The 15,761-nt window shown below is 48.0% G+C and overlaps 1 protein-coding gene and 1 non-coding gene across 8 annotated transcripts in view; both read right to left on the reverse strand.

Annotated features, from left to right (window-relative positions):
- CHD4 (chromodomain helicase DNA binding protein 4) overlaps positions 1-15,761 on the reverse strand; it is a 29,325-nt gene that overhangs the window by 6,134 nt on the left and 7,430 nt on the right. For 4 of the 7 annotated variants that reach the window (XM_055569103.1, XM_055569093.1, XM_055569078.1 and 1 more), the window contains exons 8-34: positions 15,487-15,622; positions 15,165-15,343; positions 14,766-15,005; positions 12,579-12,782; positions 12,271-12,476; positions 11,798-11,929; positions 11,622-11,718; positions 10,770-10,961; positions 10,088-10,288; positions 9,789-9,926; positions 9,224-9,345; positions 8,937-9,110; positions 8,462-8,603; positions 8,241-8,372; positions 8,034-8,151; positions 6,577-6,701; positions 6,000-6,237; positions 5,663-5,838; positions 2,314-2,494; positions 2,143-2,229; positions 1,963-2,051; positions 1,729-1,862; positions 1,255-1,399; positions 977-1,142; positions 621-718; positions 388-517; positions 63-134 (exon numbers count right to left, since the gene is read on the reverse strand). In XM_055569103.1, coding sequence (XP_055425078.1) covers positions 63-134; positions 388-517; positions 621-718; positions 977-1,142; positions 1,255-1,399; positions 1,729-1,862; positions 1,963-2,051; positions 2,143-2,229; positions 2,314-2,494; positions 5,663-5,838; positions 6,000-6,237; positions 6,577-6,701; positions 8,034-8,151; positions 8,241-8,372; positions 8,462-8,603; positions 8,937-9,110; positions 9,224-9,345; positions 9,789-9,926; positions 10,088-10,288; positions 10,770-10,961; positions 11,622-11,718; positions 11,798-11,929; positions 12,271-12,476; positions 12,579-12,782; positions 14,766-15,005; positions 15,165-15,343; positions 15,487-15,622 — 4,054 coding nt within the window. Of the gene's footprint in view, positions 1-62; positions 135-387; positions 518-620; positions 719-976; positions 1,143-1,254; positions 1,400-1,728; positions 1,863-1,962; positions 2,052-2,142; positions 2,495-5,662; positions 5,839-5,999; positions 6,238-6,576; positions 6,702-8,033; positions 8,152-8,240; positions 8,373-8,461; positions 8,604-8,936; positions 9,111-9,223; positions 9,346-9,788; positions 9,927-10,087; positions 10,289-10,769; positions 10,962-11,621; positions 11,719-11,797; positions 11,930-12,270; positions 12,477-12,578; positions 12,783-14,765; positions 15,006-15,164; positions 15,344-15,486; positions 15,623-15,761 lie in introns of all 7 variants that reach the window. The other 3 variants (XM_055569113.1, XM_055569086.1, XM_055569065.1) reach the window with 3 other exon arrangements.
- Positions 800-937, reverse strand: LOC129642627 (small Cajal body-specific RNA 11). The gene has a single exon (XR_008709882.1). It is a non-coding gene; the product is annotated as a small Cajal body-specific RNA 11 (non-coding RNA).

Below are 15,761 nucleotides of genomic sequence, written 5' to 3' on the forward strand. Positions count from 1 at the left end.
AAAGTTCTTCCTTTCAGCAATCGAGTCCTTTTACAGTACAGTCGGCTTCTCCAAACACCCACCTTTGTCCTCCACCACAATGGGAGTCAGATCGACTGCTGCCTTCTCCTCCACCTTCTCCACATCAGCATTACCTGGGGGGAATAGACGGCACTGAGAACATACCTAAACAAGAGTGCTCCCCACCTCTGTTAGATCTGAAATAGTCCTAAACCTAAATCTTAATGATTAAAGTCATAAAAGATGTCCTGAGGGACAAAAGGCCCACAGTTAAACTCAGGGGTGAAAAAGTCTTCCATGTGTCAGTTCCTCTGGACTGCCTCCAGCTGGGCTGCAAGTCGAAGTCCTTTGGCTCGCAGGGTCTGTAGGGCACACAGATAGACATACCTTTGGGATCTGTCTCCATCGCTTCCTCTGTTCTCTCCTTGACCTCTGCCTTTTCCACTTTCTCCTCTCCCTCAGGAGGCTCCACTGGGACCTTCTCCTCCTCTGAGGCAGGGGCAGGGGGCTGTGTACACTTCAAAAGAGAGAAGACAGAGGTTGAAGCAGACGGGCCAGCCTCCCAGAGGGAGGATGGGCCAATCCCACGGCCTCCAGTGTGGCGTCTGTCACCCTCTCACCTCAACGGCGGCCTCAGGGGGTGCAGACTTCACCTCCTTCTCTGCCTCTGCACTCTCTTCTTCTTTGAGGTTATTTTCCTCTACTTTTATCCCATCCTCTGTAGACCAACAATAGACATTAATTAAGAAGGTCCTAGATCAAAGAGAAGGTCATGCCTTCTCAGTCTGTCTCATCTTAAACTGTCCTCTCGTGCCTTTAAGAGCCAGCCCTATTCTCAGGACGGCCCTCCTAAACTGAGAGGGAGCTTGCTGTGCGTCCTGCCGGAGTCCCCTGAGAACTGAGCACAGGGGAGCAGAAAAACCACAGGCCAGGACAAGATGAAGAGGACAGAGGACTACCACCCAGGAGCACTCACCGGCAGGCGGGGCAGGAGCTGGAGTATTGGGTTGTGTGTCCCCAGGAGTGGAGGGGGTAGGTGTCTTTGGGGACGGTGACCCTGGCTGGGACATTTTCTTATTTTCCTCTACTTCTGCGAGTTCAGGCATGCTCCAGCGCCCGTTAACATGTTCAAACTCCTGAACCTGCAGCAATGGGACAAGAGGTTGAAGACCCGAGTCCAACTAGGCTCCTTCCCTGCTGGCTCTCCAGCTCCCACTATAAGCCCTGGATCACAGAGGGAGGCTCAGGGCTCACCTTCTTGCGAATCAAGGACATAACCCCAATCCGAGTAAGGACATGCTGACGAGACAGGCCTTCTCGGGGAACGCCATCAGCAAAGGTCTCGGCCCCATCTGCTCCCGGCTCACATAAATGCCGCATAAAAAGCGAGACATAAGCCCTGTGGTAAAGAAACAGAGAAACAGGTTAAAGAGCAGCCAGCTCCCAGACCAGACTCCTTCCCACCCGCAGGGCAGTCAGGCCTCATGCTGGAGATGACCGTGGCTCCATGTGAGCTAAAGCCCGCCACGGTGCTGAGAGTTGGTCTCCAGACCCCGCGCTGTGCCCCAGGTCCTCTGCTGGGGAAGCAGGGAACAGAGAGCCCTACTCCTAGCAGCTGCACTTCCAGCTTCAGCAGAAGTGCCTCCTGGCACAGCAGGCTCCAGTGTGCAGAAAAACCCGGACTCAAGAGGCCTTGCTTTACAGTGCTCACCCAAGCACTCAACTTACTTGAACTCCTTCTCCGATTTGCCTCGCAGATCCCGCACGAGCCACTGGGTGGTAAAAGCATCCTGAGGGGGCATCCCATAGCGCATAATTGCATTAAGAAAGGCTTTTCGCTGACGAGCATTAAAACCAAGAACCTGGGGGCAGAAGGAGCCAGGTGAGAGGGAGGCAACCCAACTCCCCCAAGACCCGACAGCCGCTCGCACCCACCCTGCCCTAGGACCGAGTGGTACTCACTTCAATATTCCCACCAACACGGGCCAACAGAGGAGGCAATGGCTTATCTTTATCATTCCGCAGGCCCTTGCGACTGGGCCTGCGGGGAGCTACAAGAAGAAAAAGGACGTGTGAGCGACGCTGATCGGGATGTTAGACAAAGCAACAGGTAAAAATCCAACAGAAAGGCATGGGCCTCACCTTCTGAACGTTCGTCAAAGTCTTCATCACCTTCCTCTGAGGCCACCGAATAATCGGACTGGTTGTCGGACTGGTCGTCCTGCCAATCTGGAGGGAGAGAGGGCAGATGAGCGGGGCCCACTGCTCTAGTGGAACGGCCCATGGGTGGGGGGCGGGGCCGGCCACACACACCTCGGTCCTCCTGCGAGCCATCATTGTAGTTGACCTGTTTACGAATTCTTTTTCCTTTGCCCAGGTTTCGGGCCAGATCTTCTTGCTGCTGCTCATAATGGTGCCGCAGCAATTTCTCCCAGTAGTCGGGATCCACACTTTCTTCCTGTTTTATGATCTCCCGTTCCACCTCCTCTTCCTCCTGGGGCAGAGGGAGGGCCAGGACTCAGGGCTGCTGCACCCCCAGCTACCCCTGGTCCTCACAGTTCCCACTCTGTTAGCTGCTGTTCATGACTTGACTCTGAAATACATGGTGTACCTGCTTGAACCTAAGAACTTGAAAGAAATTTAATTGACAGGACAAGCTGTTATCACAAGACAGAAGGATGAAAAGACAATGTGCATTCTTTTAACCCCTTTTACTGACACACAAACAGTTGGGAGACGGTAAAATGCAGGAAAGAGATTAGAGCCTTAGCAAGGCAGAATGGAGAAGCTTCTGAAATACTGCAGAAGATTTTCCCAAGCAATAAAGTAGAAGGGCCATAAGCCCTTTCTGTTCTTCATAAACTTCATAGAAGTTTACCAGCTGTGAAAAAAAAATTGCATATCCTCTTATATCCCCAAATGTTTATGCTCCTCTGAAAGTCTTCACTTTTTTTTTTTCAGATAGTTTAGGACCACCAGTTCCAAATCCTTTACATTAGAATTAAGCTGTTAACAGCATTGATATAAGAAACAACCTACATATCCAGCATTAGGGAACCTGAATAAATTATGGGGGGGTGAAATGGATGAAGAGAGTCAAAAGATATAAATTTAAGTCATGATGATTTTATACATAGCATGGAAACTCTAGTTAATACCATACTGCATATCTGAAAGTTGCTATTATAGTAAAAGAACAGTTCTTAAAAGCTCTCATCACAAGAAAAAAAAGTTAATACTATATATATGGTAACAGAACTAAACTTACTGGGGTGACATCTTGCAATATATATAAACCATTATGATTTGATACAATATATCAAATCACATCATACACCTTTAATAGTATTTTATATTATATCTCATTTTTTTTAAGTAAATAAATTATGGTACTTTCAAATGGTGACATATTACACAGGGGGGTGAGGCAGAAGTTCTTTCTGTACTGATTTGGATGAAATAAATCCTCTAAGATCAGGTAGACAAAAGTGAGGTACAGAACATCATGGAGAAGAAGCCACTTTCCTTACATAGCAACAGGGAGGCAACTAGAAATGATCATAGTCAGAAACAAATACCATATCACTTATACATGGAATCTGAAAGTATGACACAAACCTATCTATGGAACAGAATCATGGACCTAGAGAACAGACGGGTAGTTGCCAAGGGGAAGGGACTGCAGTGGGAGGTTGGTATTAGCAGATGTAAGCTTTCATATATAGAAGAGATAAACCACAAGGTCCTACTGTATAGCACAAGGAACTATATATAACATCCTATGATAACATAACGGACAAGAATATATATAAAGAAAATGTGTATATATACATATATATTAAAAAGTATAACTGAATCACTTTGTTGCCCAGCAGAAATATACACAGCATTGTGAATCAACTATTCTTCCCATTTTTGTGTGTTTGTGTGGTGTGATTTAACACAACAGAAGTTTATTTCTTGTTCCTACAATGTCCATTACAGATCTGGGGGACTCTCCAGAACAGATACCTCTCTCCAGTGTGGGGGCCTCAGCATTCCAGACTGCTCTGATCTCATACTCCTCTCTCTGGATGTGCTCACACGACAGAGGAGGAAGACAGCACTAGAGAGTCCTACACCAACAAATAAATGCTTCAGCCACGAAATGAGGATTCTGCAACAACCCACTGCTCAAAACTGTCTCAGGACCCTGTCTAACCACAAGGAGCAGAAAAGAATAACCACTCCCTTCTTTTTTTGGCTGTGCCATGTGGCTTACAGGATCCCAGTTCCCTGATCAAAGGCTGAACCTGGGCCCTCAGTAGTGAAAGCGTGGAGTCCTAACCACTGGATCACCAGGAAATTCCCTTCTTACTGTTCACTAGGATCCAAGCGCCATGTCTCCTTGTCTACTGCTATACCTCACTTAGAAGAGGACCTGGGGACTTCCCTGTGGAACAATACTTCAACTTTAGAAAAAACTACTTTCCTTAAAAGAAAAAGGGAAAAAGGTGTTTCTGTGTATATACACGTCTATATATATGCATACACACATGTGATTTATATGTATATAAAATAGTTTGTAAAATAAATATCACTTATCCCCAGCGAGGGTGCTAGGTAGCCAAAGGACTGGGGTGGGGAAGAGATACTTCTATAGCTTCTGAATTTTGAATCAGGAGACTTACAGCTGACCCCTGAACAACACAGGTTTGAACTACACGAGTCCACTTACACACAGATATTTCTCAACAGTAAATACTACAGTACCACACAGGGCACAACTGAATCTGTAGATGTAGGAGCTACACATATGGAGGGCTGTAATATTCAAAAAATAAAACTTTATGCAGCCACCTAGAGGGCCATCATCAGGAAAGGTTAACAGTGGGAGGGAGAGTACCAGCCCTCCCTTGCAGCCACTCAGCACCTTCTGCCCTGGGTCCCTCCCAAATGTGGGCCACCCTGACAGGAGGGCAGTTTTGACTGAAGACTACTAGGCTGCAGACCAGTCAGACTTTTTAGCCATAAGCACACAACACTGAGGTTAAGATACATATCAGAAAAACAGCAAGAGGAATGATTCAGAGTTGGAAGGATGAGGATAGATGTCAAAGATCATCAGAGACTGATGTCAATTCAAAGAACCTTGACCTGGGTGGCTCAAAGGGGACCAGAAGGGAAAGAATTTTTTTTCTTTAATTCCATACCCTATTATTACATTGGGGGGAAAAATATTAGAGTCCACACATTCGTAACTGAGTATTCTTTGTTTTCTGTTTTAAAAGACCCAGGAAACAGAAGGGAAAAAGGAAAAACAATTGTTTCCAAAAGTACAGGAAGACAGGCTAAGTACATATCACACCTCCTACCTTTTCTCTGGAGAGAGTTGGGTTAGCAATCCAAAGTCTATTTATAGAGCTAATAAAATGCATAAGAGAAAATAAAGTGAGAGTCTGATAAAGCAGTTAATATAAATGCTTTGAGTGTGAAATGTGGCCAGTTACGTCCAAGAAGTGCATGTGATTTGCTCATACTTACAGAATTTCTTTTCAAAGAGGTGAAATAATAATCACTGTACTAATTTGCCTACAGATGTTTTCCTCGTCTCAAATACCATCGTGGTCTCAACTCCAACTTTTGGACGAATCACCAAGCACCGCGTTGGACTCATACTCACCCCCATTTCTTCTTCTCGCACCACATACTGGGCCACTTTGAAGGAGCTCAAATATTCATTCATGCCCTGTAGCTCCGTGTCTTCAGTCTCATCCTGGTTCCGGTCCAGCAGTCGTTCAATGGCTTTATCATCATAGTGGATGACACTGCTGTCTTCTCCCTCTTTGTTGTCTCCTCCTATAAAGAATCAGGGGTCCACACCCCCAGTTAGCATCAGCAGCTGCAGTGGAGAAAGCTAGCCCCACAGACCCAAGGTCTGAGTCCCAAGACCCTCGGGATCAAAGATGCCCTTTAGAGCAGCCACACCCCACACCAACACAAGTTCCTGACCAGCTCACCTCCATCTGTGGCCTCATCTTTGAACAGCTCCTCGGTGCCAAACTTGAGGATATCATCAAGCTCCTGTTTGGACATGGATCCAGTCTTGGAGCCCAGCCCAGGCCGAACAACGAGATGCGTCAGCATCATCTTTTTCTTGGCCACCTGCGTGATGCGCTCTTCCACAGACGCACGGGTCACAAACCGATAAATCATCACCTTCTTATTTTGCCCAATACGGTGAGCTCTGCTAAAGGCCTGGAGTGGGATACAAAACGAAGACAAAAACTGAAGTAACCGTGTTTTTTTGCCCTGACTTTCACATAGTAAGCCAAACCCAGCATGAGGCTCGAGCTGCAGCTTGCCTCATGCAACTTCCTTTTGCACCCCTGCTCCCAGACACCATCCTCTAACTGTGTTACCCAAAATAGGACCAGAGCTAACCCAAACTCTCCAGCTTACAATAAGGTAAAAGGCATTTAAAAAGAATCTATTGTTTTCCCCTGAAACAACTAATTCCAGATGATGGAGCCCTTACAGAGAACACTGTGCATTTCCAGTAAGTTACTGTATGCCAAGGCTGCTGCCTCTGCTCACCTGGATGTCATTATGGGGGTTCCAATCAGAGTCGTAGATAATAACTGTGTCAGCAGTAGCCAGATTGATTCCAAGGCCCCCAGCTCGAGTGGAAAGCAGGAAGCAAAACTGCTGAGCACCTGGTGCTAAGACAGGAACCACAATTCCAATGAACAAATGTATAAGGAGCATCAGAAATACAAAACCTCATTAGCAGATGCAAAATGCTACATATAGGATGGATATACAACAGGTCCTACTGTGTATAGCACAAAGAACTGTGTTCAGTATCTTGTGATACACCACAGTGGAAAAGAATATGAAAAAGAAGATATATTTTTAAAAAAGACTTGTATATATGTATGACTCAATCACTCTGCTGTACAGCAGAAATTAACCCAACACTGTAAGCCAACTATACTTGAATTAAAAAAATTTAAAACAAAAACACACCTCTTTAAGCAAACACCAAAGTATCAATAATGGTATCGTAAGCAAAGAGCAACAACAGATACTGAGATGTGTGTGAAAGTTTAAGAAATAGGATGTCACCATGGTCTCAAGTGTCCCCTAAAGGAATTTATCAATCACAATGAAGAAAACCTTACAGGGGAGAAATTAAGCAGACACCACCTGAACCAAGTAATCAAGGCCAACACCAGCAGTGGAACATTATCACTGTCACATCATCCCTGGGAATGATGCACTGAAAAGGACACAGCATCGCTCTTGCAGACTCCTGCCCGAAATGTCTAACGTTGATCAAATCATGAGAAAACATCAACTAGACTGGTATTAGAAAAGCTAAACATTCTATAAAGAAGCTGACTAGTCACCATCAAAGATATCAATATCATGAGTAAAAAAGAATGAAGAAGTGGAAGAGACAACAACTATGAGTGATGTGGGATCCATGAGTGGATCCTGACACATGGTCAGTGGTGACATTCAAGTCTATGACCTGGTTAGTAGTATACTAGACACCAATGTTAATTTCCTGGATTTGAACATTGTACTGTGGTCATGTAAGTTATCAAGAAAAGCCAGGTGAAAGGTATACATGGACTCGCTATGTTATTTTTTTGAACTTTTGTGTTCAAAACTATCTCAAGTTATAAAGTTAAAAAAAAAAAGAGGAGGTGGTAATGGCTACTGAGACAAGCCTGCCACTAGCTTGCTATCTGGGCTTGGTAAATCTGGATAAATCCGGGTCCCTCCCAGGCCTCAGCATGCAATGAAGATGATTAAATGAAGTGCCCTTCTTTTCAGCAGAGAGAACAAAGACTCCATAGGGAATAAACAATCTCCCAGGAATAATCTGATACATTCTTCCAATCAAGAAATTCTAAAGTACTCTTCCATGTCTATAAAAGACCCTGAACCACTACCCAGAAAAAGAGATGTGAGAGAACAAGTGATAGGTCGAGAGCTCTGAGTGAATGAAGATGCCAGGATCAAAGCCATTCCTCCCCTCTTACCATTGAAGCGGTCAATGGCCTCCTGACGCATGTTCCCAGTGATTCCCCCATCAATACGTTCATATTTATAACCTTCATGTTCCAGGAAGTCCTCTAGCAGGTCCAGCATCTTGGTCATCTGAAGAGGAGCAGAGTTGAATTACGGGATTAATTAGATGACAGTCCTCCCGTATGTCTCTGAGCTGTCCACTGCTACCTGGAAGTTACCTGGGAGAAGATGAGGACACGGTGCCCACCCTCCTTGAGGTTCTTGAGCATCTTCTGAAGCAGCAATAATTTCCCGGATGCTCTGATGAGGGCACTGCCGTCATACATGCCGTTAGGCATCTTAGGGGCTTCCTAAAGAGGAGCAAAAAAGAAAAAATAAGGAAAGAAACCCCACACGGAGTGGTCCCCACCCAGGGATGGACAAGAGGTGGCAGAGTTACCATGGCGGCCACCGGGAAGAGATATGGGTGGTTGCAGCACTTCTTAAGATCCATCACCACGTTTAGCAGAGAGACCTGGTTGCCACCCCCTCGGGCATTGAGGGCTTCAAAATTCCGAGTGAGGATGTACTTGTAGTATTTCCTGTGTAGACGACAGGGTAAGGGATATCACCCTCGAGAGTCGTCACCTGGCTCACCATGTGGGCCCAGGGTCTGGGGCCTTCCTTCCAACACCTCTCACTTTGGGACTAAGGAAACCCAAGAAGCGCCATTGCCATCCTTTTAAACAAGGGAAGGAAGCGCTGAGCACTCTGGACCCAGCACCCCGGCCACAGGTTCCTTTGAGCCTCACTGGCTTGGTCACTACCCATCTCATATCAGAGTATGGGGAGGACTGGCAAACACCACACAGACGGGCCGGCGTGTCTAGCTGTGTCTGTCAAACTGAGCCAGCACCCCGTTTCTCCACACTCACTTCTGCATGGGGCTCAGCTCCACACGCACGATCAGCTCTGTCTTGGACGGCATGTTCTTGAACACGTCAGCCTTGAGCCGCCGCAACATGTGAGGGCCCAGCATGTCGTGCAGCTTTTTAATCTGGTCCTCCTTGGCAATGTCCGCAAACTCCTCCAGGAAGCCTTCCAAATTGCTTCAGAAGGAAAAGGAAAGAAGCTGTTAGAGAGGGGAAGAGAAGGGACATGACGCAGGAGGCAGAAGGAGCAGGAAGGATGAGGAGCCAACTGTGGACAAGCACACACTTACTGGAACCTCTCAGGGGTGAGGAAGTTGAGCAGGTGGAACAACTCTTCTAGATTGTTCTGCAGTGGAGTCCCTGTCAGCAACAGCTTGTGCTGGAGTGAGTAGCCATTTAGAACTCGGAAAAACTGGTGAAGCAGATGGAGAGAAGTGGAGTACAATGAAAACAGGACTCCAGTACTTCTTTGTAAAGTCCCGTTTTACCGCCCAGCAGTTAAGCCCCTGCCCCTACCTCTCTCTCTCTTAAAAAAATTTTTTTTTATTATTCTTTATCTTCTTTCCGCAGTGACTTTTTCTTTCAGCCACACTTTGCAATCTTAGCTCCCCAACCAGCTAATGAACCCGTGCCCCACACCCCCACCCCAGAGTAGAAGTGCAGAGTCCTAACCACTGGACCACCAGCAATGTCCTCCATCTCTCTTCTAAGGCCTGGCCTCCAAGGCTTATCTATCATGAGTGAGTAAGGAAGGCAGAGATCCTTTTTCCATCTCCCGTACTCCCAGGTCTCCTCTTCCTGAGTTGGTGGTACCAAAACCCTAAAACTGGAGACCACAGCTCCCCGGCCCCTCACCTTAGACTGATTGTTCTTGAGCCGATGGGCTTCATCCACGATGAGGCAGGCCCAGTCAATAGAGCCCAAGATGGCCATGTCAATGGTGATCAACTCATAGGATGTCAGCAGCACGTGAAACTTCACAGATGCCTCTTTCTGCACAAGAAGGTGACTTGGTCACTCGTGTCCAGGCCAAGTCAAGGGACTGGCCGGGGAGGGTGGGAGTGGGGGAATTCCCTCCTCTCACCTCACCCCAGGGACCAGACTCAAGGACACCATAGCAACAACTCTACCCTACCCCTGCCTCTCTCAGGTACCTTCATGCGGGAAGCCTTCTTGCCGCCACGAATGGCATTGTCCTCAAAGGAGAACTCATTCTCTCGGATGATAGCACGGCTGTCTTTGTCACCCACGTAGGTCACCACGTACATATCTGGAGCCCACATTTCAAACTCCCGCTCCCAGTTGATGATGGTAGAAAGAGGGGCGCTCACTAGGAAGGGGCCCTTGGAATGACCCTGTGAGGAAAAAGAGCAGAGGGAGAATGAGGACTCAGGATCCCACACAAAACCCCAGGGTCCACGGTCCGGCACCCGGCCCCTCCAGCAGGTAGAGGACTGGCCTGTGCACTGCTGCTGCCCCTCCTCCTTCCCCAGGATACAAACACACCCAGCCGCCTCCCTCCCACAGGTCCAGGCCCGCCTCCAGGGAGCTCACACACTGGTCTCTCCACACTGGCTCCACCCACAGTTCTGCTCATCTCAGCGCCCAGCCGACCCCCAGGACTGAGGCTCCGGGCACCCACCACTAACCTCCCCAAGGCTCCACTCCCTCCCATCTGTCTCTGGGTACTTAGGTCTCTCTTACTGTCACTCAACACTGTTCTCCAGGTCAGAGACTAGTTTTTTTTTCCTTTCTCTGTCTCTTGGGAGTGCAAGAGAAGACCCTGAACACAGAACATTCCCCCAGACACAAAGCCAGTAGCCCCAGCTCTCGTACCTCCTTGTAAAGGGAGTACAGGAAGACTGCAGTCTGCACTGTCTTCCCAAGGCCCATCTCGTCGGCCAAGATGGTGTCGGTGCCCTGAGCCCAGGAGAAGCGTAGCCAGTTCAGGCCTTCCATCTGATAGGGGTGCAGGGTCCCACCCGTAGCATCCAGGTACTCTGGCTGGCGCTCATACTTCACTGTTGGCTGAAGGAGGAAAAGAGGAAGTCATGAGCTGGTGAGGAATTCCCTTCCTTCCCTAAGACAGTAGCTGCTCCTCCTCACACATGCTCACTAGAGCCTACTCAAGGAAGCCACAAAAGACTGGCAGGGGAAAAGGTGCTTAATGGTTATTTTAAGTTTGTGTTTTACTTAGGGTCCTGCAAGAAGCAAGGCAAGATGGAGGTCTTGGTCCCACAGACATTAGAAGACAGACACGTCACAGTCTCCCTGGCAGCACAATAATTCTACCAGTCAGGGTCTACCAGGTGAAAAGTTCTACGTTCTCCACAAATTTACTTTTAACCTTAACCTTACTCATATGTTACACAAAACCCCAAGGAACTGAGCCATGAATTAAGGCTCAAAAGATGCAGGTTCCAAAAAAAGTTTCATAAAAGCTTGGTGGACTCCTCCATACTTAACACTTCCTCAGTCATACGTTAATGCCTATGTTTTTGCTTTTCTGACGAGGGAAAAGAAAATAAAAGTATTCCCAGTACTTTTCCTGGTTTCCAGAGACGTGGAGACACCAGGAAGCCATCTGTGTGAAGCATTTTAGCCACACCGACTTGAATGTCTTAGACCACCACTGTCAGAGGAGCACAGAAGACACGTCGTCCTGCCCGCCCTTTTCTGCCAACTCACATCAACCGTTGGGGTTTCAGGGGGCCTCTCCAACTTCCTCAGCTTCACCTTCTTCAGCTTCTTGCCTGGTCGTCCCTCCTCACCCCTCATCAACTCCCTGAAGAGGACAGAGATGTCACAGCGCTGCCAGGGGTCCTTCTCAACAAGCAGCAGCTCTGATCACTGAGGTCGCTCACCTGTGATTCCAGTAGCTCTGCTTGAACAGGTCATAGTCCTGAATCTCCACATCCTCGCTCTCCCAGGATGCCTGGTCATAGGGTAGGTCCCGCCACTTGATCAAGTAGTGGACGTGGCCCTTCTTGTCCACGCTGCAAGGTCAAGAGGAGAAAGCTCTGAGCCAGAAGGCCCCCCTGCTCAGCTCCCCAGTCAGTCTTGCTCTCAGAAACCGCCAACAATAGATGTTCCAAACCAGGCCTCTGAGGAGGCCAGATGCCACATGGATTCAGAACCAATACATCTGGTCTACCAGTCTTTGCACCAAAAATGATCTCTAATCTACAGTCTATGGCTCAAAGGCCAGGATTCAGTCAGTTAATAAATAACACACTGAGTGTCTTGTCCAACTGTAAGTTACTGGTGAGGTCCATTTTCTGAATCCCCTGAGGATACGCAGCCCACCTCCAGGATGCCCGGCCGGCTCCACCGGTACCTGTGGTTGAGAATTCGGTGGATCATCATCCACTCGGGCTTTATCCCATAGCGATAGAAGCGCTCCTCCATCTCAGCGAATTTAGGGTCCTTGTTCTTCCGCTTCCGACTCTTCTCCTCGTCACCACCGAAGTCCCCAGAGGGTGGTTCATCCATGTCATTCTTGCGCTGATAGTTTCGGAACATCACTTGACAGTGTAGCTCCAACTGCAAGCAGGACGAGAAAGACATCAGCAAAAGTGACAGCCACCCTTCTCTCCACAGGCTGTACTATCACTGCCGCCCCCATCCAGTCTCTCCCAGGCTCACCTGCAGCTCAGACACCCAGGAGCAGTGCCAGTACGACATCCCTTGCCACTTGACGAAGAACTGCCGCTCTGGCCGCCCCTCCAAGGGCTTGGGGGACGGAGTGTTGGGATCAGCATCTGGGGGCCGAGGCACTGGCGTGGGAGATGGTGGCTGACCCCACTTCCAGATTAGGATCTTCTGAACTTTGCCCTTGAGAGCTGGACACTAAGAGAGAAAAAGAGATGAGTCAATACCAAAGCACTACCATAGGGAGGAGATGTATACCTGAGAGCAGCTTCAACCTCATAGTTAGTAAAATCTCATTTCAATTACAGTCTTATCCCAAAACCCTATGAGAGAGAGAAGAGAATCTCCTGTTTTTGGACTTAGTCCAGGACTGGTGTGACATCACTCCTATCTGCCTAACAGAGCTAGCAGCTAGAGCAAGTAGGCACAGAGAAGTCACAGGCCTGGAGCCCAGGTTTCCTTGCTTAATCTATTAGATCGGTGCAAACATAATTGCAGTTTTGGACTGTGAAATTTAACATTTAATCATTATAACTAGGCTCAAACACAGTTTTATCAATCAAAATAGGGACTAATACAATAAACACATTTTTGCCAATGAGAAATATGTTTATTCCTGTGGTGTAAAAATCCAGGCTTCGGGATTCAATGAATTCTTGGAAAGGATTTTCCACATTATGCTGGTTGTGGAAGTGTTTTCCCTGCAAAAAGTTTTTAAGCTGATTGAAGTAGCAGTAGTTGGGAGACATAGAGGTAGAGGTCAGGTGAATACGGCAGATGAGGCAAAATTTTGTAGCCCAATTTGTTCAACTTTTTGATTGAACATTGTGTGAACACTGCATGATGTTCAACATTGATTGAACATCAACTTTTTGACTGAAGCGTTGATTGTGTCATGTATGGTTGGGTGCTGTCATGGAGAAGAATCAAACCCTTTCATTGCTGTAGGTCTGGTAGCTCACACAATAAAGAATCTGCCTGCAATGCAGGAGACTGGGTTTCGATCTCTGCGTCGGGAACATCCCCAGAAGGAAATGGCTACCCACTCCAGTATTCTTGCCTGGGAAATCCCACAGACAGATGAGCCTGGTGGGCTATAGTTCATGGGGTTGCAGAGTCGGACACTACTGAGCAGCTAACACACTTTCACTGACCAATGCTGGCTGCAGGCGCTGTGGCTTTCAGTGCATCTCATTGCTTTGCAGAGCATACTTCCAAAATGTAATGGTTTCACTGGGATACAGAAAGCTGTAGTGGATCAGACCGGCAGCAGACCACCAAACAGTGACCATGACCTTTTTTTGGTGCAAATTTGGCTTAGGAGATGCTTTGGAGCATTTTCTCAGTCCAACCACTGAGCTGGTTGTTACCAGTTATTGTATAAAATACACTTTTCGTTGCATATCAGTCTGATTGAGAAATGGTTCTTCATTGTTGCATAGAATAAGAGAAGATGACACTTCAAAACCTTTCCAATTTACTTCAAATGCTGAACCACCGTAGAATGGTTGATGTTGAGTTCTTCAGCAACTTCTTATGTGGTTTTAAGAGGATGAGCTTCAGTGATTACTCTCAGTCGGTCACTGTCAACGTCCTATGACCGGCCACTACACTCATCTTCAAAGTTCTCATCTCCTTTGCAAGACTTCTTAAACCACCACTGAACTGTACATTCGTTAGCAGTTCCTGGGCCAAATGTGCTGTTGATGTTGTGAGTTTTCTCCACTGCTTTATGACTCATTTTGAACTCAAATAAGAAAACTGATTGAATTTGCTTTTTGTCTAGCATCATTTCCACAGCTTAAAATACACATAAAATAACTGTTAGAAAAGACATAAACCAAGAAATATCCATTAAAATGATATATAGCACAACCACATTTAAGAATGTATTCCAATTATCAAATAGCAAAGTTCAACAGTGCTAAACCTCATTTACATCCCACTTGGGAGAACAAGCAAAGCATCAGCTCTGTTGGAAGTCAGTCCTATAGCTTCCCAGGAGAAAGGCATCCCAGGACCACAAAGTAAGGAAAACCCCGGTTTCGGGGCTCAAAGGCCTCCAGCCCTCCAGTGGCCTCTCCTGCACCTCAGCCTGGAGATGCCCACATGGAAGAGGGGTGAACCCTTGGGCTGGTCCACGCCTCCCTCGTCTGAGCCCAGTTGGGGCCAGGCACTCACCGTGCAGCGGGGACACAGCCATTCGCCGTTGGGGATCTCTGGGAGGGGGGGGTTCAGGCAGTGGATGTGGTAGGAGGAGGGACAGGTGTCACAGCAGAGCAGCTCCCCGCCATCCTTGCAGACCCGACAGAACTCCATGTGGTGATCATCCTCTTCCTCGGGGTCTCCCCCAACCTCCTCCAGGATCTCCTCGCCCTCCGAATTGTCCTCCTTTGCCTCCCACTGGATGCCTTCCTTCTCCTGAAGTTGAAGACCACAGAGTCAGGTTACAACCACCCCCCACCCTCGCCCAGTTGGACCGCACCCTGCATTCCTCCAAGAGCATCCCAAAGCCCACAGCCAGCAGCACCAGCATGTCTCCCCCTGCCCAAGGCCGCGCCCTCAAGGCAAGGCACTCACGCAGTGTGGGCAGCTCCACTTGCCCTCGGGTGCCTTCTCCATGTCCGGGTCCAGGCAGACCATGTGGTATGCGCGGGGACACGTGTCACACAGGATGATCTCTCCGCCTTGCTGGCACACCTCACAATAGTCCTGGTGGTCTGTCTCATAACCATCCACAGCAGTCACCTCCTCCTCGCCTGGGCAAGGAAGAGGGAAAGCCCAGTTATTAGAAAACGACCACCTCCCCCCACCCCTGAAGCCCAGGCCCCATCTCCTTAGGGAGATGCCTCCCAGTCATTCCCCTCAGCCCATCACATATTGATACAGAAAAGCAGCACACCTTTCTTCTTCTTTTTTGTGGTCCGCAGTTTCTTGCGACTGCGGCTACTGCGACTGGTAGAACCATCAGAAACAGAATAGCTATTGATACTGGCGTCGTCGAAGTCAGACTCCACATCTAAGTCATCGTCCTCACTCTAATGGGGTGAGAGGAAATACGGCTCAAGGTTCAGGCCAAGGGGAAGGAGAGAGTGGTGGAGAAGGGAGGCAAGGGAATCGCTCTTCACTCGGGGCACTGCAATCATGGCAAGGACTTACACAGTGAGCCTAGATCCC

Source organism: Bubalus kerabau, chromosome 1 (genome assembly GCF_029407905.1).
Source record: "Bubalus kerabau isolate K-KA32 ecotype Philippines breed swamp buffalo chromosome 1, PCC_UOA_SB_1v2, whole genome shotgun sequence".
NCBI classification, from domain to species: Eukaryota; Metazoa; Chordata; class Mammalia; order Artiodactyla; family Bovidae; genus Bubalus; species Bubalus kerabau.